Genomic DNA, 17,580 nt, shown 5'->3' with positions numbered 1-17,580 from the left:
ACATCTATTCATTCAATAAATGTTCAAACTGCCAAGCATGACTTTACACACAGAGAATTATGAGATTTATATGGTAGTGATTTGGCTAAAATTTTATCTTACTAATTTCAACTGTGAAATAATCCTTCTATAGTTATATACTCATGAAGTTTTCTTTTTCTTTCTTTCTTTTAACTATAAAAGTAATCAGCTTCATGCTGATTACGTAGATCTATGCTGATTACGTAGATCCCGGTCATAATGCTTCTACATATTTGTGGCGATTGAATTTTCATCTTTCTCCTTTTCGGTTGTAGATTTGTCATAATAGTCCTTTGCTTTATTAGCCCCATTTTATTTTGCCTTTCTTTGGGCTGAGAAAATAACATGTGAATTAGGAAAACATGATTTAATAAAAACGACGACGGTAGTTCTGAGATTTAAGTTAATACTGCCTCTCAGCCACTAGGCTATGCTAAAGGACAGTCCATTTGTTCACGAACACTTCTGTCTTCCAGCCACCCAAAAAAGGAAGGAAGATAAATTCTAAAGCTGAATGTGAATTATTTAACCACTTAAAACCTAGCTGGAAATTCATTTAACAGATTTATATAAGAGTTTATGTAATTAGTTTATATGACATACCCCCAAAGAACAAATGAACCCAAATTTTTTATTTTTTTTTTTGTGGTACGCGGGCCTCTCACTGTTGTGGCCTCTCCCGTTGCGGAGTACAGGCTCCGGATGCGCAGGCTCAGCGGCCACGGGTCACGGGCCCAGCCGCTCCACGGCATGTGGGATCTTCCCGGACCGGGGCACGAACCCGTGTCCCCTGCATCAGCAGGCGGACTCTCAACCACTGCGCCACCAGGGAAGCCTATGAACCCAAATTTTTACTAGCTAGATGTCACATAGTAATGTTTAGTTTGGCTTTGAATGAATGAGTCGTCATTATGCTTATGTTATCCAAATTAAATATCTATTTTCATTTGCATGTAGTCAGTCCTATTAAAAATTTATAATGTATAGTCATGGACTGATTAATTACCAGAAGCATGAGCTTTAGATTGGTTATATTTTTCCTTCTGGTTCAAAAAAAGGTCATTTTAAAATGCAACAATTGGGGCTTCAGTAAAATCCATCTGTGAAGCACCACAGAAAAAGATGTATAAGGTTAGGATTGTCATGTGTGTGTCAAGTCATGTTTTCCCATATACATCTAAACACAGGGGTGATATTCAAAATATTTAAAACTGTTACCACACAGGCACTGAGAAACCTAGACAGGTGCTTGTGGTCCCTGCCCATAGTGATAAATTGCTATTATAGCAATGCTGAAATTCTGGTTGATCATTATTATTACATTCAATAACGGTCTTACATAGCTTTTTTGAATATTAGGAAATATGATATTCTTAATTATGCTCCATAACACACCAACTAGCAGAACAACGTCACAGATTGAAAATGAAATTCTAGAATTTCTTCCTTTTACATACCACAAACTGCAGTTACCCAAATGTCTGGCAATGCCTGCTAGTATCTTCGTAAAGGCAGGTCACAATAGCTCTCGAGCTTTACAGATTAAATTCAGAGACTATGAGACATTCTCTTTAGTCAGCTCTTTCACCCATAGTCTTGGGTAGAAGTCAACACCAGAACCATTCTGGGGGTCCTAATTTAGTCAAAGGTCTCTGAGATGTGATACAAACCAATTCTCCTTCGTTGCAAAGGAGTGATTAAAAAAAGCAAAAAAAAATCAAGTCTTAGAAAGCAGCTAGATTGTACCACTTGCCCTGAAGCATTTTAGAGCAAGAAAATGCCAAGGATTAGAGCAGAGCTTTCTTTCCATGGGAGCTGAAGGCTTCAGAACTTGCTATGTGCCCAACTTCATATTCAATCCTGGTTCTTGGGTCAATCTGAAGGCTCAAAGGGTATTCATCACAGTGCTGCCCATGTGTAAATCAGGGGCCATCTTGGCGTTACAGTGCATAGGTTCCCATTTCTTGCTGTACTATTCATCAAGAGACTGAGTTCAAAAGAGTAGGGAAATAACTACCATGTTTGGAACATAATGTGTTCTTTTTTTATCTCCCTCTAGTTTCTACTAGTCTCTAAGCACTTTAGAGAAGTAGTACTCTCTCTAGTCTTAAAGCACTCTCCAGCCATACCAAAATTGTCATGGTTGGCTAACAGCCCTTCCAGATCTCCTGCCTATGTATAGGCTATGCCATGTGGCTGGTGGCTGGACTGCCCTTCCTCCCCACTGCCCACCTGCTGAATTCATCCCTCAAGCTTCATCTCAAAAGTCAGTTGTCTTGTGAGACTTTCTTTGACTCCAGCTAGAATCAGGTGTTATTTCCACCCGTTCCCATTCCTCTCTTGTAGCGCTTACCACTATTATCATTATTCGTACACAAGCCTGAATCCCTGGCTAGTCAGTTCCTTCAGGCCTGGGATGGTATCTCATTGAGGCTTGCTCTGGTTGGCACAGAGGAAGTGCTCAATCCATGTCTGCTGCATAAATCAACAGTGAGCAGGTAGATGGAAGTGGGAAGAAAGAACTCTCAGTATTAAATCCCAGGAACTCCATCTGCATCATGAGTCATAGTTAGACTCTGCATTACTACATTAAAGACGCCATACTGTGGGATACCTAAATTATTGTTCCCTTTCTAAGAGCCCACCCGCTGAGGTCTTCTTTCCCCCAGGTGAGACTAGCTCTGACACTGCATACACTACTGCCCACCCAAACCAAGGAAGCAATATGGTCCTTAGAGTCTCATCCCAGCTCTAGCAGATACATCTGGGCTGCCTCCTGCTCAGAGCCTAACTTGGTTTTCCCTAACAGTCATCTAAAGAATCCTTATCTTGTGGACTTACCAGTTAACTCTGCCACAGTGCCAGTGACTTGGCTCCAAAGCCAGCAGAGATGCCCCTCTGTACAGGCATGCGCACAGACTGTTAGATTTGCTGCTAAACTTGGGAGGAGACACTTTAGCAACTGCTTCTCTCCTTAGTAAGAAACGTCTTCACATTCTTTCTTAGCGGCTAACACCCCTACGCTAGAATTTGGCTGTAGCGAGTCCTAAAGTATTAATCTGAGAAAGACCTGGGTTTTAAAAAACTCATTGAATTGTACTGAAGAGTTCAGACCTGTCTCCTCATCAGCTACAAGGGAAAAAGAATCTCAGAGATGGAAGTTGACTCTGACCCACAGCAATCCCCAGGGGCCAGCCCCTGCACTTCTGGTTATCCACCAACATCAGTTTCCTCCGGTATTGATCTAGTTTCTCACTCACATATTGCAATGAACACTCACGCCCCTCCCGTCAAAACTTGTACAGCCTCCTGGGTTATATCTGAACCACCATTAAACTCTAATGTAGTCTATGTAGGTTTAACTATTTCTGGGGATCTGAATTCTAGGCTTGTTTCAACTACTACTGTATTTTGAAATATATCGTACACGTTATCTCCATACATCACTGTTCTTTATCAATATAAGTGATGTGCAATACCAACACAATCAAGTACCAATAGTGTGTTAGCATGCAATCAGTTATATTAACTAAGTACCCATGTATTCAGCTATAAAGATGTCTACAGATTTAAAAAATTAAGTTAACCTATTAACGTAACTTGGGGGGAAAAACTCCATGGGAATGTCTGATATATTGGCTCTCAGTAAAATGACAGAAGTGATACAATGAAATCCAATAATTCAGGAGAAAAACATCTCCAAGTACACTCACCCACTATGTTTCATGTGTGGTGGTTTATCCATTCGCACTGCCAGTTTGATCTTTAAGTCAGAGTCCTGGCTATTTTTTGGAACGATCATTCGGTGCAACTCAGCTGACTTGGAGCTATTAGAAGTTGGGTATAATATCACCTGTAAGGGACAGAAATAACACATTTAGGTGAATACAGAACGTCTAAGGAGTAGAACTGAAATCTTTTCTATACATTTTCCTGTTTGAAAAGGTGGTGTCATGCCCAAATGTGTCTAATAAACCATTTCACTCCCACCACAGCAGATGGGTTTTCAATACAGACTGGTTTATTTATTTATTTTTTTGACAAATACTGTGTTTTCACATTATCACATAACGAGTTTTCTTCCTGTGTCACTTCATAATGAATTAATAGCACGGCGGCTACGGTTGAATTGACAGTTGAAAAATACTTAATAGACACCTATAATTTCAAGACCACTCTAAACTCCTCAGAGCAAAGAAGTTCAGAAAGAAATATTCTTTGAAATTACAAATAGCATGCTCAAAAAGCAAAACCAATTATTTGAAGCAGCAAAAATATACCTCATGTTTTAATATTTTCATTGCAAAGCAGTGTTAAAGGAAATCAACCCAATTAGAGATGGAAAAGACGGATCGTCGCATTTTCTGCTCTAGATCAATATCAGAGAAGGATTTTTTTCCTGACTACATGTTCTCAAAACTATAAAGATGATATTATGATGACTGAAACAAAGTAATTATTTTTAATAAAACTGCCAAATTATCAAGTCGTTATTTCACAATCCCACATTCCACAGAGCCAACACAGGAAAGAAAAGCTTACTCTTCAGATGTTACGTACCACGTAGATTTAAAAAAAAAAAAAAGGTATTTTCCCCTTTTAGTCAGTCATGACACTACTTAGACACAGCCTATATTCAAGCCTTAATGAATATTTTTAAATGGGAGCACTATATTCTGAAGGATAAAATGAAGATATGAAATGCAGTAATCATATTTTAAGCCATTTCTTATTTTAAAGCAACGTGAAAAGTAAAAAAGCTTGAAGTTTCTAAGAAAATGAAAGAACTATAAACATGCTCAGGTAGGATAAAATGTTTTCAGAGCACATCATGGCAACTGAATTTGACATGCTCTGTCAAAAAAAAAACCTTCATTTCCATGTGTGAGTGAAAATATGCATGGAGAAATCTTCAGGCAAGGCTCTTTCTCTCTCTAGGAAAAACAACATAGTCACAGTCTCCAACTTCCAAGTTGTTAAATATATCTACTATTTTGAGACTTTTCTCAAACCTACCCATAGCCAGGTTCAGTCCAGCGTATCTACACACGTCAGCATATAAAGGCTCAGCCCAAAGCAGATTAAACGGCATTTGTGACGTTTTCAAAAATTATGATCAGATTCTAGAAAGAGTTCTTTTTGACCGCTGAAACAGCCAATGGAATATTTTACAGATTCTTTCTTAAACAACAGTAAAGGAAAATAAATTAGTAATTTCTGGCTCAAACCAGCAGACAAAGGTATATCATTTTCAACTCAGAAGGTGATTCCACAAGAAGAGTCAAAGACTAAAGAGCTATACATCCTCTGTAGCTTTTACTGCTATTTCCCAGCAAGTCTGAAAAGCTTTTTCTATTTCTCCCCACCCCATCCTTTTAAAAAGAATTTGGCACGAACCACCTACAGACTTTATTCCTTTTTAATTCTTCTTTCTATGTTTATATGAACATTGGTATTGTTCCAAACTCTAAATGTCATATACAGGAAGAGAATATTTAAATTAAAACTTTCGACAATTTCTCATTCTCTAAATGCCAATAATGGGTTACTAAAAAAGGTCCCCAAATAACTGCAGTTTATCCCCAATTAAGGATCATCTCAGTACTGAACACCATCATTTCTGCCACATTTTCATTTTCTGATGGGTACCTCTAACTGAAGTCGGTGGAAGGATTTCCTGCGTTATCTCTGTTCAATTAAACATTTGAGTGCTTACTCTGTGGGGACACAGAAAGATGAAAGAATATGGAAGACTCCATAAGGAGTTGATGGTTTCTTCTTATCAAAGCTAAAAACTCAGATAATATCTGGTAATATCACTTCTTTCTCTTGCCCTTCTATCCCTAGGGTGTGCAGCAGTTTTCCGATACTGTTAGTCTCTGGGTTCATTCACCATCGTTTGTTTGGCTTCTCTGTTCTATCACACATGTAGCTAACTCCCCGTGTTAAATTTCCACCATTTGAATGGCCTGGAATTTTCTGTCTTTCTGGACAGACTCTAATAAAGGTGTAAACACTGCCACATGTAACAAATGAAGGCCCAGAGATATGAAATCTATTACTTCTTAAAATGGTACTGGTGAACAAACTCTGTTAAATTGTTACCAGGTTCCCAAATTGTACAAGCAGAAAGTGATCATACTCCTTTCCATGATCCAGCCATGGACGATAACAGACAAGGAAGAAGCACCCAAATGTGTAGAGCCCAAAGGGCCAGGGAGAATAAAGGACAAAACAATTCTTTTCAGATGCATAACAAGGGTCTAATCAAGAGATCCTGAACACTGTCAGGCAGGGTGTCTTCACAGTGCCTGCCATGACAGCATCTCACTGCTCTCCCTGGACACGTATTTCCCACTTCACCTTTTTTTAGAATGGGAAGCTTAATTGTAGCTTTCCTGCCCCCTGCTCCACTGCTATATACTGGATTTGTGCTTGAGCAGGGTGGGGAGGGGAGACGGAACAGCAGGCAGTGAACACGAACCCTAGCTCATTGGGCACCAGGCTGCAAAGAGCCACAGCTGGACCTGATTGAGATGCTGGACCTTGAACTGGAAGTAAGGACAGGATGAAGCTTTGGGTTGTCTCCCTTGAAGTAAATGCATTCTATGGGTAGTTGGAAGGGTAACAGAATTGTTGTTACCTTGGCTATAGGGGTGAGCTATGGCAGATGATCTAACGTGTTCACCAGGATTCATGCTTTCCCTAGTATAGAACTGTTGCCAAGAAGCAGCTAGCCAGCCATATTTTCTAGCTCCCCTGGCATCTAAGCAGGGGCACATGAAAGTTGTAGCTAATGGAATATGAAGAAAAGTGGTAAATCGTTTTGGGGAATGATGATTAAGATATAGAAGTGAAGAAGGTATGCCGTCTTCACTCATCTGCTAGCCAAATGCAGAGGACTCCAATGCTCTAGCAAATAAGAGAGCCCTAAGAGGGAAGAAACTAGGGCCCTGAATCACCACACGGAGGAAATCTACCCATCCATCAGGAACACCCATGATAAACTGTTATACAGGCACTATCGTTTTAAATTACTGAAATGTTGTCATTTGTTACAGCATTTAGTATACCAACTAGTACATTAACACAGAGTTTTGCTGCATAAGACTTGCACAGGTAGTAAGTGCTTGAAGAATTTTCTTTCACGATAAGCAGATAAACAGTTCTACTTCAACACGACTTAGTTCACGTTCAGAGAGGGATGTCTGATGTTGATGGTACAATAATTAGAATACTTAAGAGACATAATTTACTTCTTCTTGTATTTTAGGTTCACACATAAGTTAAATCGTAGCTCTGTACAAAATAGTTAGCTTCTTACAGAATTTAGCAAAGTAGCTTATTCTTTGCTATTCATTTCTTAACTTTTCTACACGTATTTCTGCTGCTTCTAGTCTTTTAGTTTATTTTTGTCACCAACACTTTAAATGCCTTGTCATTTAGCATAACACAACACATTTTATGATTTATCTTAAATATAAAGCCAATGTATCTTCTTCATAATAAAACGTCAACATTACTTTCCATTTTTGCTAAAGTGTAATGGAAAACACAAAATGTTTTTTTCAGGCTTTGTTTAAAATTCTGTCAAATTTAATAGAGTCAAAACTTAAAATGAAGTGTAAAAATACATATGTACATAACATCTAGAGTATATGGGGTACAGAAGGATCTTTCTCTTAAAATATACTTGTACAAACTGACACCTCTACATTATTTTTCTTCTATTAAGATACATTAATTAAAGCCAAGCCATGTGCATCTGTACATATACATTATTTGAACTTTGTGGCCTATGAACTCACGATTTTCTAAATTTCTAAACTGTTTCAAAACTAAAAACCTAAAAACTGGGAGGAACAATCTAGAAGAACTGAGAGGGAGCTAGGTAGACTCTGGGGTGAGGTAAAGAATTCACTGTCTTGTCCCATAAATCTCTCTTAGTCCAGAGGAAGAAAAAAAAAGACCACATGACTGCAGCAATTGCACTGTGGTCTTTGAGTAAAATAATACAGCTACATTTCTGGTATGAATCTAGCTCAGAGATAAGTGCCATCAACAATTCTTAAAGGAATCAGGACAGACTTCATAGAGGAATCACTGCTTCATTTTGGAGTCTAAAAGAATACATAAGATTTCTAAGATATTGTAAGATACAATATACAAGACACAATAAAAGACACAGGGAAGGGACTGATAAAGACATGAGGCCATTGGAACTGACCCACCCTTAGAAAGTAGGCACACAATCCTGATGCTGACATTCTTACCACTGCCTTTGCTTCTCAAGCCCTTCCCCAAGCGTGACTGGTCAGCTCTTTGTTCCCAGGGGCCTATCCTTAGTCAGTTTCCATTGCTTGCCACCAAGGGAACTTCAACCAGTACAAACGTTCATGACATTTTTTGCCATGTCAATTCTCTACCTTACAAAAGGTAAGGGGAGAGCCCTGTGGAACAGTAACTTTTAAGGGTTAAGAAAAGGAAGAGAACTCTATAATCAAGACCAGAGGCCAAGGAGACAGAAGAAAAACCAGAAGGCTGGGGTGCACGACATTCAAGGCAGAGAGTGTTTCGGGGAACAGGAAGTGGCTGTCAGTGCCAAATGACACTCAAGAGGTCAAGCGTGGCAAGGAAGGAAAGGCTACTGCTTGGTTTAACAACAGAGAGGTCACTAGAGATCTCAGCAAGAGAAAGTTTAGGTGAGGCCAGACTATAATGGCTTGAGGGATAAAGTCTATGAGAGGAATGGAGGAAGACATCACTTAATTCTTAAATGAACAAGATGGGGTGAGATAAGCAAGATCGTTTTGGCTGGAAGGGGGATTGTGTACAAAGGCGGGGGCGGGGTGGGTGGTGAGGATATGGCCACGTAGACTGAAGAGGGTAAGGAAATGGGAAGGTTGTGCTGATAGGTGAGATCCGAAAGGAAGAATGGGGATAGACTGTAAAAGCATAGGTTTTGCTAAGGAGTTTGTATGTTATCCCATAACGTGTAATCCAAAGATGCTTCTAAACCAGAGAATGACATGATCAAAATGACATACTCTTGTGTAAAGGATAATCCCTGTCTATCCAGCTGTATACATTCTAGAGAGGAGTCATGTGTAGTCAAGTGTCTAACATCCAATTAAGAAATGAAATGGCCTTAGAAATACATCTTTAAAATAGAGTGAGAAGGGACTGAAAATGCTTTTAGCTGGAATGTTTCAGTTTGTGAATAAAAATTTTTTTTTTTTTTTTTTTGCTGACAATCAGATGTCCTTGAGGCATAGGGTATTTTAAGGAAATGTCCAAGGGATCATCACTCCAAATAAGTAGAGCTATCTCTATGAGAAACCTTGACTTTTGGGGTTCAGTTGACATTTTTCTAACTTTCTCTTTCAACTGACAAATTTTTCAGTTTAGCAAAGATTCATGACAATTATGCCTTGTGAACCTTTTAAGTACCTTCTTGAGAGCTTAGAACCTTGAGAAAGTATGTACAGTGAAAGGACCAACTGAATTTACTTCATTTCAATAAATTTTTATTTAGCACATGTTAATAACTAGCATGTATTTTCTCCAATATCAGAGCCCTGTATTTTCACTGTATGGAGAAGATGAACTGGATGACTTCTGAGAGAAATCTACAATACATCCTTCTTAGTAACATTTTCCAGTGTTTTAATACACCTGAGGTTTTTTAGTCTAAATAATTTCTCCTTTAATGTCATCGCTTCCTGTCCTACTTGGTTGAAACAAAGAACACCTGCTCATTTTCACTAACACAAGGTCCTTCTGTATACTGAAAAATTAGCATTAAGTCTTCTGTGAACCTTATTGTCTGTAGGCTAAATCCAGTTCCCTTTATTTTCAAAGCTGGAAAGAATTCTGGAATTTACAATATAGAACTGATCAAACTCCCAACCCGTTAAAAATGTGCTGATGGCCCGACAGAAAATTACACATTTCCTTCCTTCTATATAGTACTTTTTTTTTTAATAAGAAAAGCCTTTAAAAAAATGAGTAAAAGAAGAAAAAGGAAAGTATTACCTGAACTATATATTTTTTCTTGGCATTTGCTTGTTAAAAAAATAGGGGTTATAAGCTTTGTTATTTGCATGATGGGGGTTGGAGAGAGCATGAAAAACAAACATCAAGGTGTGTAAATTCTTCCTAAATCTTTTCTGGCATCACTACTTAATAATGAACCACTGTATGAAGGGGCTCATGGACTGCATTTAGCAGAGTATGCTCCCTGAGGGCAAGGGCTCATAGTGATACCTAGAGTAATTCACCTGTGGCTGCTAGTGTAATTTAAGCCAGTATCTTTAATTAAGCCATTCTTTTGTTTTTGAAATTGAAGTACAGTTGATTTACAATATTGTGTTAGGTTCAGAGGTACAGCATAGTGATTCAGTATTTTTGCAGATTATATTCTATTATAGATTATTATAAGATAATGGCTATAACTCCCTGTGCTATACAGTATATCCTTGTTGCTTATCTATTTTATATATAATAGTTGTAGCTTAATCCCATACCCGTAATTTGTCTCTCCCTCCTCCCCTCTCCCCTTTGGCAAACACTGGTTTGTTTTCTACATCTGTAAACCTGTTTCTGTTTTGCATATACATTAATTTGTATTATTCTTTTAGATTCCACATACAAGTGATACCATATAGTATTTGTCTTATTCTGACTTATTTCACTAAGGATAATATGGTCTAGGTCCATACATGTTGCTTCACATCCTGAACTAGACACTTACCAAGTGTTTGTTGCATAGATGGGTGGATGCTTAGAGAAATTAGAAATAAAAATGCAAACCAAACATTGATAACTTCATTGAGGTGAAAAGAGAAAAAGGCTTGCCAACTAAAGTACTGCCAAAACTTGATAACAGAAAATGACAGTAGCAAAGGCAGAATTCGTACGCCATTTACCTGCCGGTCTCTAAAAGCTTCTGAAACTCTCATCTTTCCATTTCTGGACTGTAACGGGTAGAATAATTAGTCTCCCCCAAAATGCCTATTCCGAATCCCCAGAACCTGTGACTATGTTACTTACCTGGCAAAGGGGAATTGAGGTAGCTGATGGAATTAAGGTCACTAACTGGTGGGCCTTAAGAAAGGGAGATTATCCAGGTGGGCCCAGTGCAATCACAAGGGTTCTGGGAGGTGGAAGGGGAAGGCAGAGGAGTGACGAAGCAAAGTGATGTGAGAAACACTTGACCAGTCATTGCTGGCTTTGGAAATGGAAGAGGACCATGCACGAGCCAAACACAGGCAGCCTCCAGAGGCCGGAAAAGGTAAAAAAACCTGCATTCTCCCTTTTTGGTCTTCTGGAAAGGAACACAACCCTGCCAACACCTTAATTTGAGCCCACCAACATTCGCTGTGGACTTCTGACCGGCACAACTGTAAGATAATAAATTTGTGTTGTCTTGAGCCACTAAGTTTTCAGTAATTTGTTAAAGTTACAATAGGAAACCAATACACAGCCAATAAAAGCTGCGATTTGATTACAAAAACACTAAATTTACCTTTTAAAAAATTTCTTCTGCTAACTGTGTCATTCAAAGATTTTTACAGACAGATTTCTATCATAATCTCTGATTACTTTAAGATGTTTTGGGGTGTGATTATTTCTCTCACTTTCCTGAGGTATTCTGCTTGTATTAAATCTTTTGAAAAATACTCACTCAGCGTTACTTAACTTAAAGTTTTCATTTTCCTCACCATAAAACAAAAGAAAAAATTGAAAAGGATTCACAATGAGACAGCTTATTTTGGTTACTAGAATGAAGACCATCATGCATATATTTCTAACAAATTTCAAGTTCCATATACCCAAATGATCAAGGATTACATCTTCTATTTCAGTCTTCAAGAAAGACTTTGAAAGACAAAGTCAAATTTGTCAAGATATTTTTCATGGCTCAGTTAAAGATACTGGCCTTTACTAATCTTCATATATCACTTTTATTGCCTGTAAGTTCTCAATTTCATACTTCTCCTTGAGTGGAGCAATATATTCCATCCCAGCTACATCTGTGTCTTTAAGACTTACCTAGACAGGAAAGCATTATTATTCTTGATCTATTCCCCTCAGCCATAAATTATGAATAGCAGTAACCTTTATATTTCCTTACCAATGAAGTTTCTATTAGAGGACACTGCATGAGTAGCTTTATCATGTTTCTTTTTACTAGTCTGGTTATAATAATGCCTGGCATTTATAAAGAACTTTTCAACTCAGTGCCTCAAAGTGCTTTGTGAAATTTAAACTAATTCTCACATCACCCTTAATAGATAGGCATTGCTCTTGTTGTGTAAATAACTTGACACTGAAGTTAAATGAATACCTAAGGGAAATTACTTCAAGATAACAATAGACACTTCCAATTTTACATACCCTCCTCAACACATTCCCTTCATAATTTCACATACATTATAATAACTAATTTAGCTTTGTTCTCATTCTTTGGTTATTAAGAACTATAAGAACTCTTAGAGCCCAAATCAATTTTATTTCTGTCAATCCATACATAGGATGGTAGGATGGAAAGGAGGAAGTTATGTTAATGCCTAAACTTGGATTACTTCAGTTGCAGTCCTTAAACTGAAGACAATTATAGCAAAGTGTTTGGGAACTGAATAATTTACAGATAAGTGTTGGTATTTTTATTAAAAACCAACTGCCACCCTGAAGAGTGAACGTGAATTATTATTCTTCATTTGAATAAGGAATCAAAGCAAGGTCTAATAATTACAAGCTAACAATTTGCCAAAATGATAAGATTCATGAAAACCTTCCCAATTTGTCATTCTATATGTATACAAACTAGTCAGAAATCCTTTAAAGAATAGAAAAGGAGGATAGGAGAGTAGGAGGTTAAGAATTCTCGGTGTTCCATTTTCACATGCTCCAAAGAACTGCATGAATTTAGAGAAATATGATAAGATGGAAGTAGTGGGGAATAAAGGTCAAGGGAGAGAGGTTCAGTGACCTGTTCATGCCCTCTTGGCTATTACGGCAGAGCCAAGACCAGAATCAACGTCTTACGGAAGCAGGTTTCAAACTTTCAGTTTGTGGTGCTCGACAACCAACTAATCTGAATGTTGGACCTTGGACCTAAAGACTTTATTTCTGACTCATACAATACATATAATAAAAACTAGCAGGGAATAAAGGTACTTAGCTTTTCAGTATCAGTGCTAGAGACAATAAAGGTGGCTATTCCTAAGAGGCTTTGTATAGCTCCCAGATGCACAGGGACTTCTTCATGCAGTAACTAAAAGAAGAAGTTAGTAATGGATGTCAGGATGTTCCAACCTGCTTCTTCTATATATTATAACTAGGAGATGGGCTGAACATCCTAGAACCTCACTCTTGCTATAGGATCCAAACCATGTATCATTCCACAGTTGCTGTTTCAGCTTATCACTTGGTTAGGGAGCTCAGGTGTTCAAACAAAAACTGTCTACGATAACTCTGCAAAGGAGAAATGAAACTGAAACTTCAGGAGATTGTTCATTTGTTCATTCATCCTTCCAACAATAATTGGACACGTATTACACATCAGAAACTGTTAGGTGCTATTGCTGAAATAATATGTTCTATGTCTTACCTTCAATGGGAAATGGAAATATAATATTGTAAGGCTCATAAACTACACATGAAGTGTTATAATATCATTTGAAGTTAGACTAAACATAAGCAACACTTAAAATAAGTTACCAATAATAAGCAAAGAAGAAAAAATGGAACCATAAAAAATATTCAATTAGTCTAAAAGAGGAAAAATAGGAGGAAAAAGGAAATAAAGAACATATAAGACAGAAAAAACAGCTAAATGACAGATTTAATCACATCAGTAATCATATTAAAATACAGTTTAAATACTTATTGAAAGGCAGAGATTGTCAGATTGAATAAAAAATAAAGACCCAATCATATGTTGCTTCAATCAACATATTTTAAATGTAAAGAAACAAATAGATTAAAGGATGTAAAAAGATATAATAAGCTAACACTAGTTAAAAGAAAGCTGGGATAGCTAAGAAAAAGAAGATTTTAAACCAAAGTATATTACCAGGGATAAGGAAGTTATTTCATAGTAACAAAGTGGTCAATTAATGAAGAGGAAATAGGAATCCTAAATATTTGTGCACCTAATAACATATCTTCAAAATACAAGCAGCAAAAAATGACAGAATAGATCCATAATTATACTCAGGTTAGTAACAGTCTCTCAAAAATTGCTTTTTGGGGCTTTCCTGCTGGCGCAGTGGTTGAGAGTCCACCTGCCGATGCAGGGGACACGGGTTCGTGCCCCGGTCCGGGAAGATCCCACATGCCGCGGAGCGGCTGGGCCCGTGAGCCATGGCCGCTGAGCCTGCGCGTCCGGAGCCTGTGCTCCGCAACGGGAGAGGCCACAACAGTGAGAGGCCCGCATACCGCAAAAAAAAAAAAATTGCTTTTTAGAAAGTAGATACAAAAATTCAGTAAGGATATGGAAATAACAGTAACTTGAACTATCTGACATGTATAAAACTCTACTGAACGAAAGAATATGCAGTCTTTTAAACTGTGAATGTGGAACATTCACAGGATAGACCCTATTATAGGCTATAAACTAAGCCTCAATAAATTTATAAAGGATCCAAGTCATATCAAGTATATTCTCTAAGCCCAATAGACTGCAATTAGAAATTCATAACATAGAGAACTCCAAAAAAGCTCTCACATATGTGGAAACTAACACAGTTTTAATAACCCATGGGTCAAAGAAATCAAAATAAAACTTAGAGAGTATTTTGAACAGGATGAAAATGAGAAAAAAATCTGTGGGATGCCACTAAGGCAATATTTAGGGAGGGTGGCACTTAGAGCACTAAATGTCTATATTAGAAAAAACAGATTTTTCTCAAATCATTGGCTTCAGCTTTAATAGAAAAAGTATCATGAATTAAACTCAAAGTAAATAGAAGAAACAATAAAGATCAGAGCCAAAACAGATTAAATAAAAATTAGCAGAAGGAACTTTATCAACTTGATGAAGGGGGTCTACCAAAACCCTACAACTAATGTTATACTTAATGTTCAAAGACAATGTTTTTTCCTTAAGATCAAGAATAAGACTAGGATGTCCACTTTCACCACTTCTATTCAACACTGTATCGGACATCCTAATAAGTACAATAAGACAACCAAAATAAATAAATAAAACCATCTAGATTGGAAAGAAGAAGTAAAATTGTCTTTACTTGTAGACAACAATATTGTCTATGGAAAAACAATCAATCTACCGAGATACCAGTAGAACTAGTAAGTGAGTTTATCAAGGTTGCAGGATGTAAGATCAGTATAGAAAAGTCAACTACATTTCAATATACTAACAATATCTAAATTAAGAAAATTAAAACTAACAAAATGATGCTATTTAAAATAACAAAAATATGAAATACTCAGTGATAGATCTGGCAAAAGAAATGCAAGACCTGATCATTGAAAACTATTAAGACATCACTATGGGGAATGAAATAAGACCTAAATAAATGGAGGGATATACTGTGTTCATGGGTCGGAAAACTCAACTCTGTTGATCAACTCCCAAACTGATCTACATATTCAATGCAGATTTCTTACATATGGCACCAAAAGTACAAGCCACAACAGAAAAAAAATTGGACTTCATCCAAATTAAAAACTTCTGCTCTTTGAAACACACTGTTAACAGAATGAAGACAAGCCAAATTCTGGGAGAAAAATATTTACAAATCATAAACCTGATAAAAGATGTGTAAACAATATATTATGGTCTTTCCAAACTTAAGAATAAGAAAACAAGTAACCCAATTAAAAACTGGAAAAATGTCTGAACAGATTCTTCATCAAAGAAGAGGTACAAATGAAAAGTAAGCATGCAAAAAGATGTTAACATGATTAGTACTAGCTGTTACTGAAGTATAAACTAAAACCATAATGAAGTAACACTACACGCCTATTACAAATAAGGAATTGGTACAGTGTGTACGTTGAATACTTGTTCTATCTGGGACTGAGGCAGCCCTCTATTTTTCTGAGGAAACTGAAATGTCAACTTCTGCTACTATAATCACCCACATGGACCCATCATGGAGGATGCCTATTTATAACTTGCTCTTTTAGTGGTGAGAATGTAAGGAAATGCTTTCCTCTACCTCTACAGTGAGGATGCCAGCCAACTCCTCAGAGAAGGTCTGAGGGAGACTCACTGAGGAACAAGTGATGCACATTATCAAAGGCTCCTTTCCAAGTCAGACTCAGGATGGTAGTAAGTCCTCTCCTCTAACACTTCACAGCACGTAATTAATGACACAGATGTAATCAACTGCTGCTAGAAAATATATCTAGAAAGACTTCGCATCATATATGAATGATCTCTGGCCCTTCACCTGTTTGTGGTCCCTTTCTTGTCACTGGAATGGCTTCTGAGATATGACAACAAAGGCTTGTGACAAATGGCTACATGAAAGGACTAAAGGAGGAAGGAGAGCTTTTCTGTGATTTTTAGTTTCAGAAAAGGAATACCACTTGTAAGAACTACAAAAATAAAAGTTTGCTCTGTTTGAGGAGGTGAATTAGACATATATGAAACGCAAATGAATTTCCATTCCATTTTGCAGCAAATGATATTATTAACTTGCTGGCTAAAACAGCAGTCATTGAGTACCAGCTATTTCAATGAAATTGGACCTTAAATTTTGCTTTCAAATTGAAGTAAAATGCCTATGATTATGATTTCACTAGCAGCTTCTTTAACGCTTTTTTGACATATATAGATGAATCAAATTTATATAATGCTGGAAAGTTTAATCCTCAAATATAAATTTTGTCTGAGTGAAGGGAAGGCCTAAAGTGATTTTTATGCATTTAACTCTATAATTATTTGTGAAAAATCAGAATGTTAGTCAATAAAACATCTGTAGTCTATTCCTGATCTATTACTTTGTATGTTGAAATAAGTTCTGTGATGACTCCCTATAAACCAGGCAATTAGAGACATGTTTTAAACTCTATAGGTCCTAACCAAGGTGCTTGAAAGATAATAGTACATTTTAATGGAATAATCTATTGAGCGAGGCTAATTTATCTTAATATTTAAAATGTACCTGAAATTTCCATATAATATCAATATTTAAATTTGTAAAACATGCATAGTGATTGTCACTCTGCATTATTAGCTATGAACATCTCCACATTAAGAAATGTTTACTAGAAGTACAGGTGTTGAAATATTATTTAATCAAATGAGAAAAAAAGATGACGTTCTAGCTCCACTGCACCATAAAGGAAAATAGATTCTGATTTATACACTTCTCCAACTTCAGGGAGGCAGAAGAACCAGCACCTTCCTGTGTATATTGATGATGTGATACCAAGGCCACAAACTTAAGAGTGTACGAATAGACAATAGGTTCTTTTTCTAACAACTGTCAGAAAGAATGTCTTTACAGCAACACTCTAAAACTAAAAAGTTATTTGGGTAGAAACTTCAAAAATCCATTTTGGGGACTTCCCTGGTGGCAC

General features: G+C 37.1%; 1 protein-coding gene across 9 annotated transcripts in view; it reads right to left on the bottom strand.

Moving 5' to 3' along the window:
• Nucleotides 1-17,580, bottom strand: part of CADPS2 (calcium dependent secretion activator 2) — a 483,666-nt gene that overhangs the window by 234,137 nt on the left and 231,949 nt on the right. For all 9 annotated transcript variants that reach the window (XM_027102072.1, XM_027102066.1, XM_027102065.1 and 6 more), the window contains exon 8: nt 3,735-3,874. In XM_027102072.1, coding sequence (XP_026957873.1) covers nt 3,735-3,874 — 140 coding nt within the window. The remainder of the gene's footprint in view (nt 1-3,734; nt 3,875-17,580) is intronic.

This window comes from Aethalodelphis obliquidens, unplaced genomic scaffold (assembly GCF_003676395.1).
Source record: "Aethalodelphis obliquidens isolate GAN/ISIS:26980383/991018 unplaced genomic scaffold, ASM367639v1 scaffold5, whole genome shotgun sequence".
Taxonomy (NCBI): Eukaryota; Metazoa; Chordata; class Mammalia; order Artiodactyla; family Delphinidae; genus Aethalodelphis; species Aethalodelphis obliquidens.
Note: the sequence above shows the minus strand (reverse complement) of the source record. Positions and strands in the feature narration are given on the sequence as shown.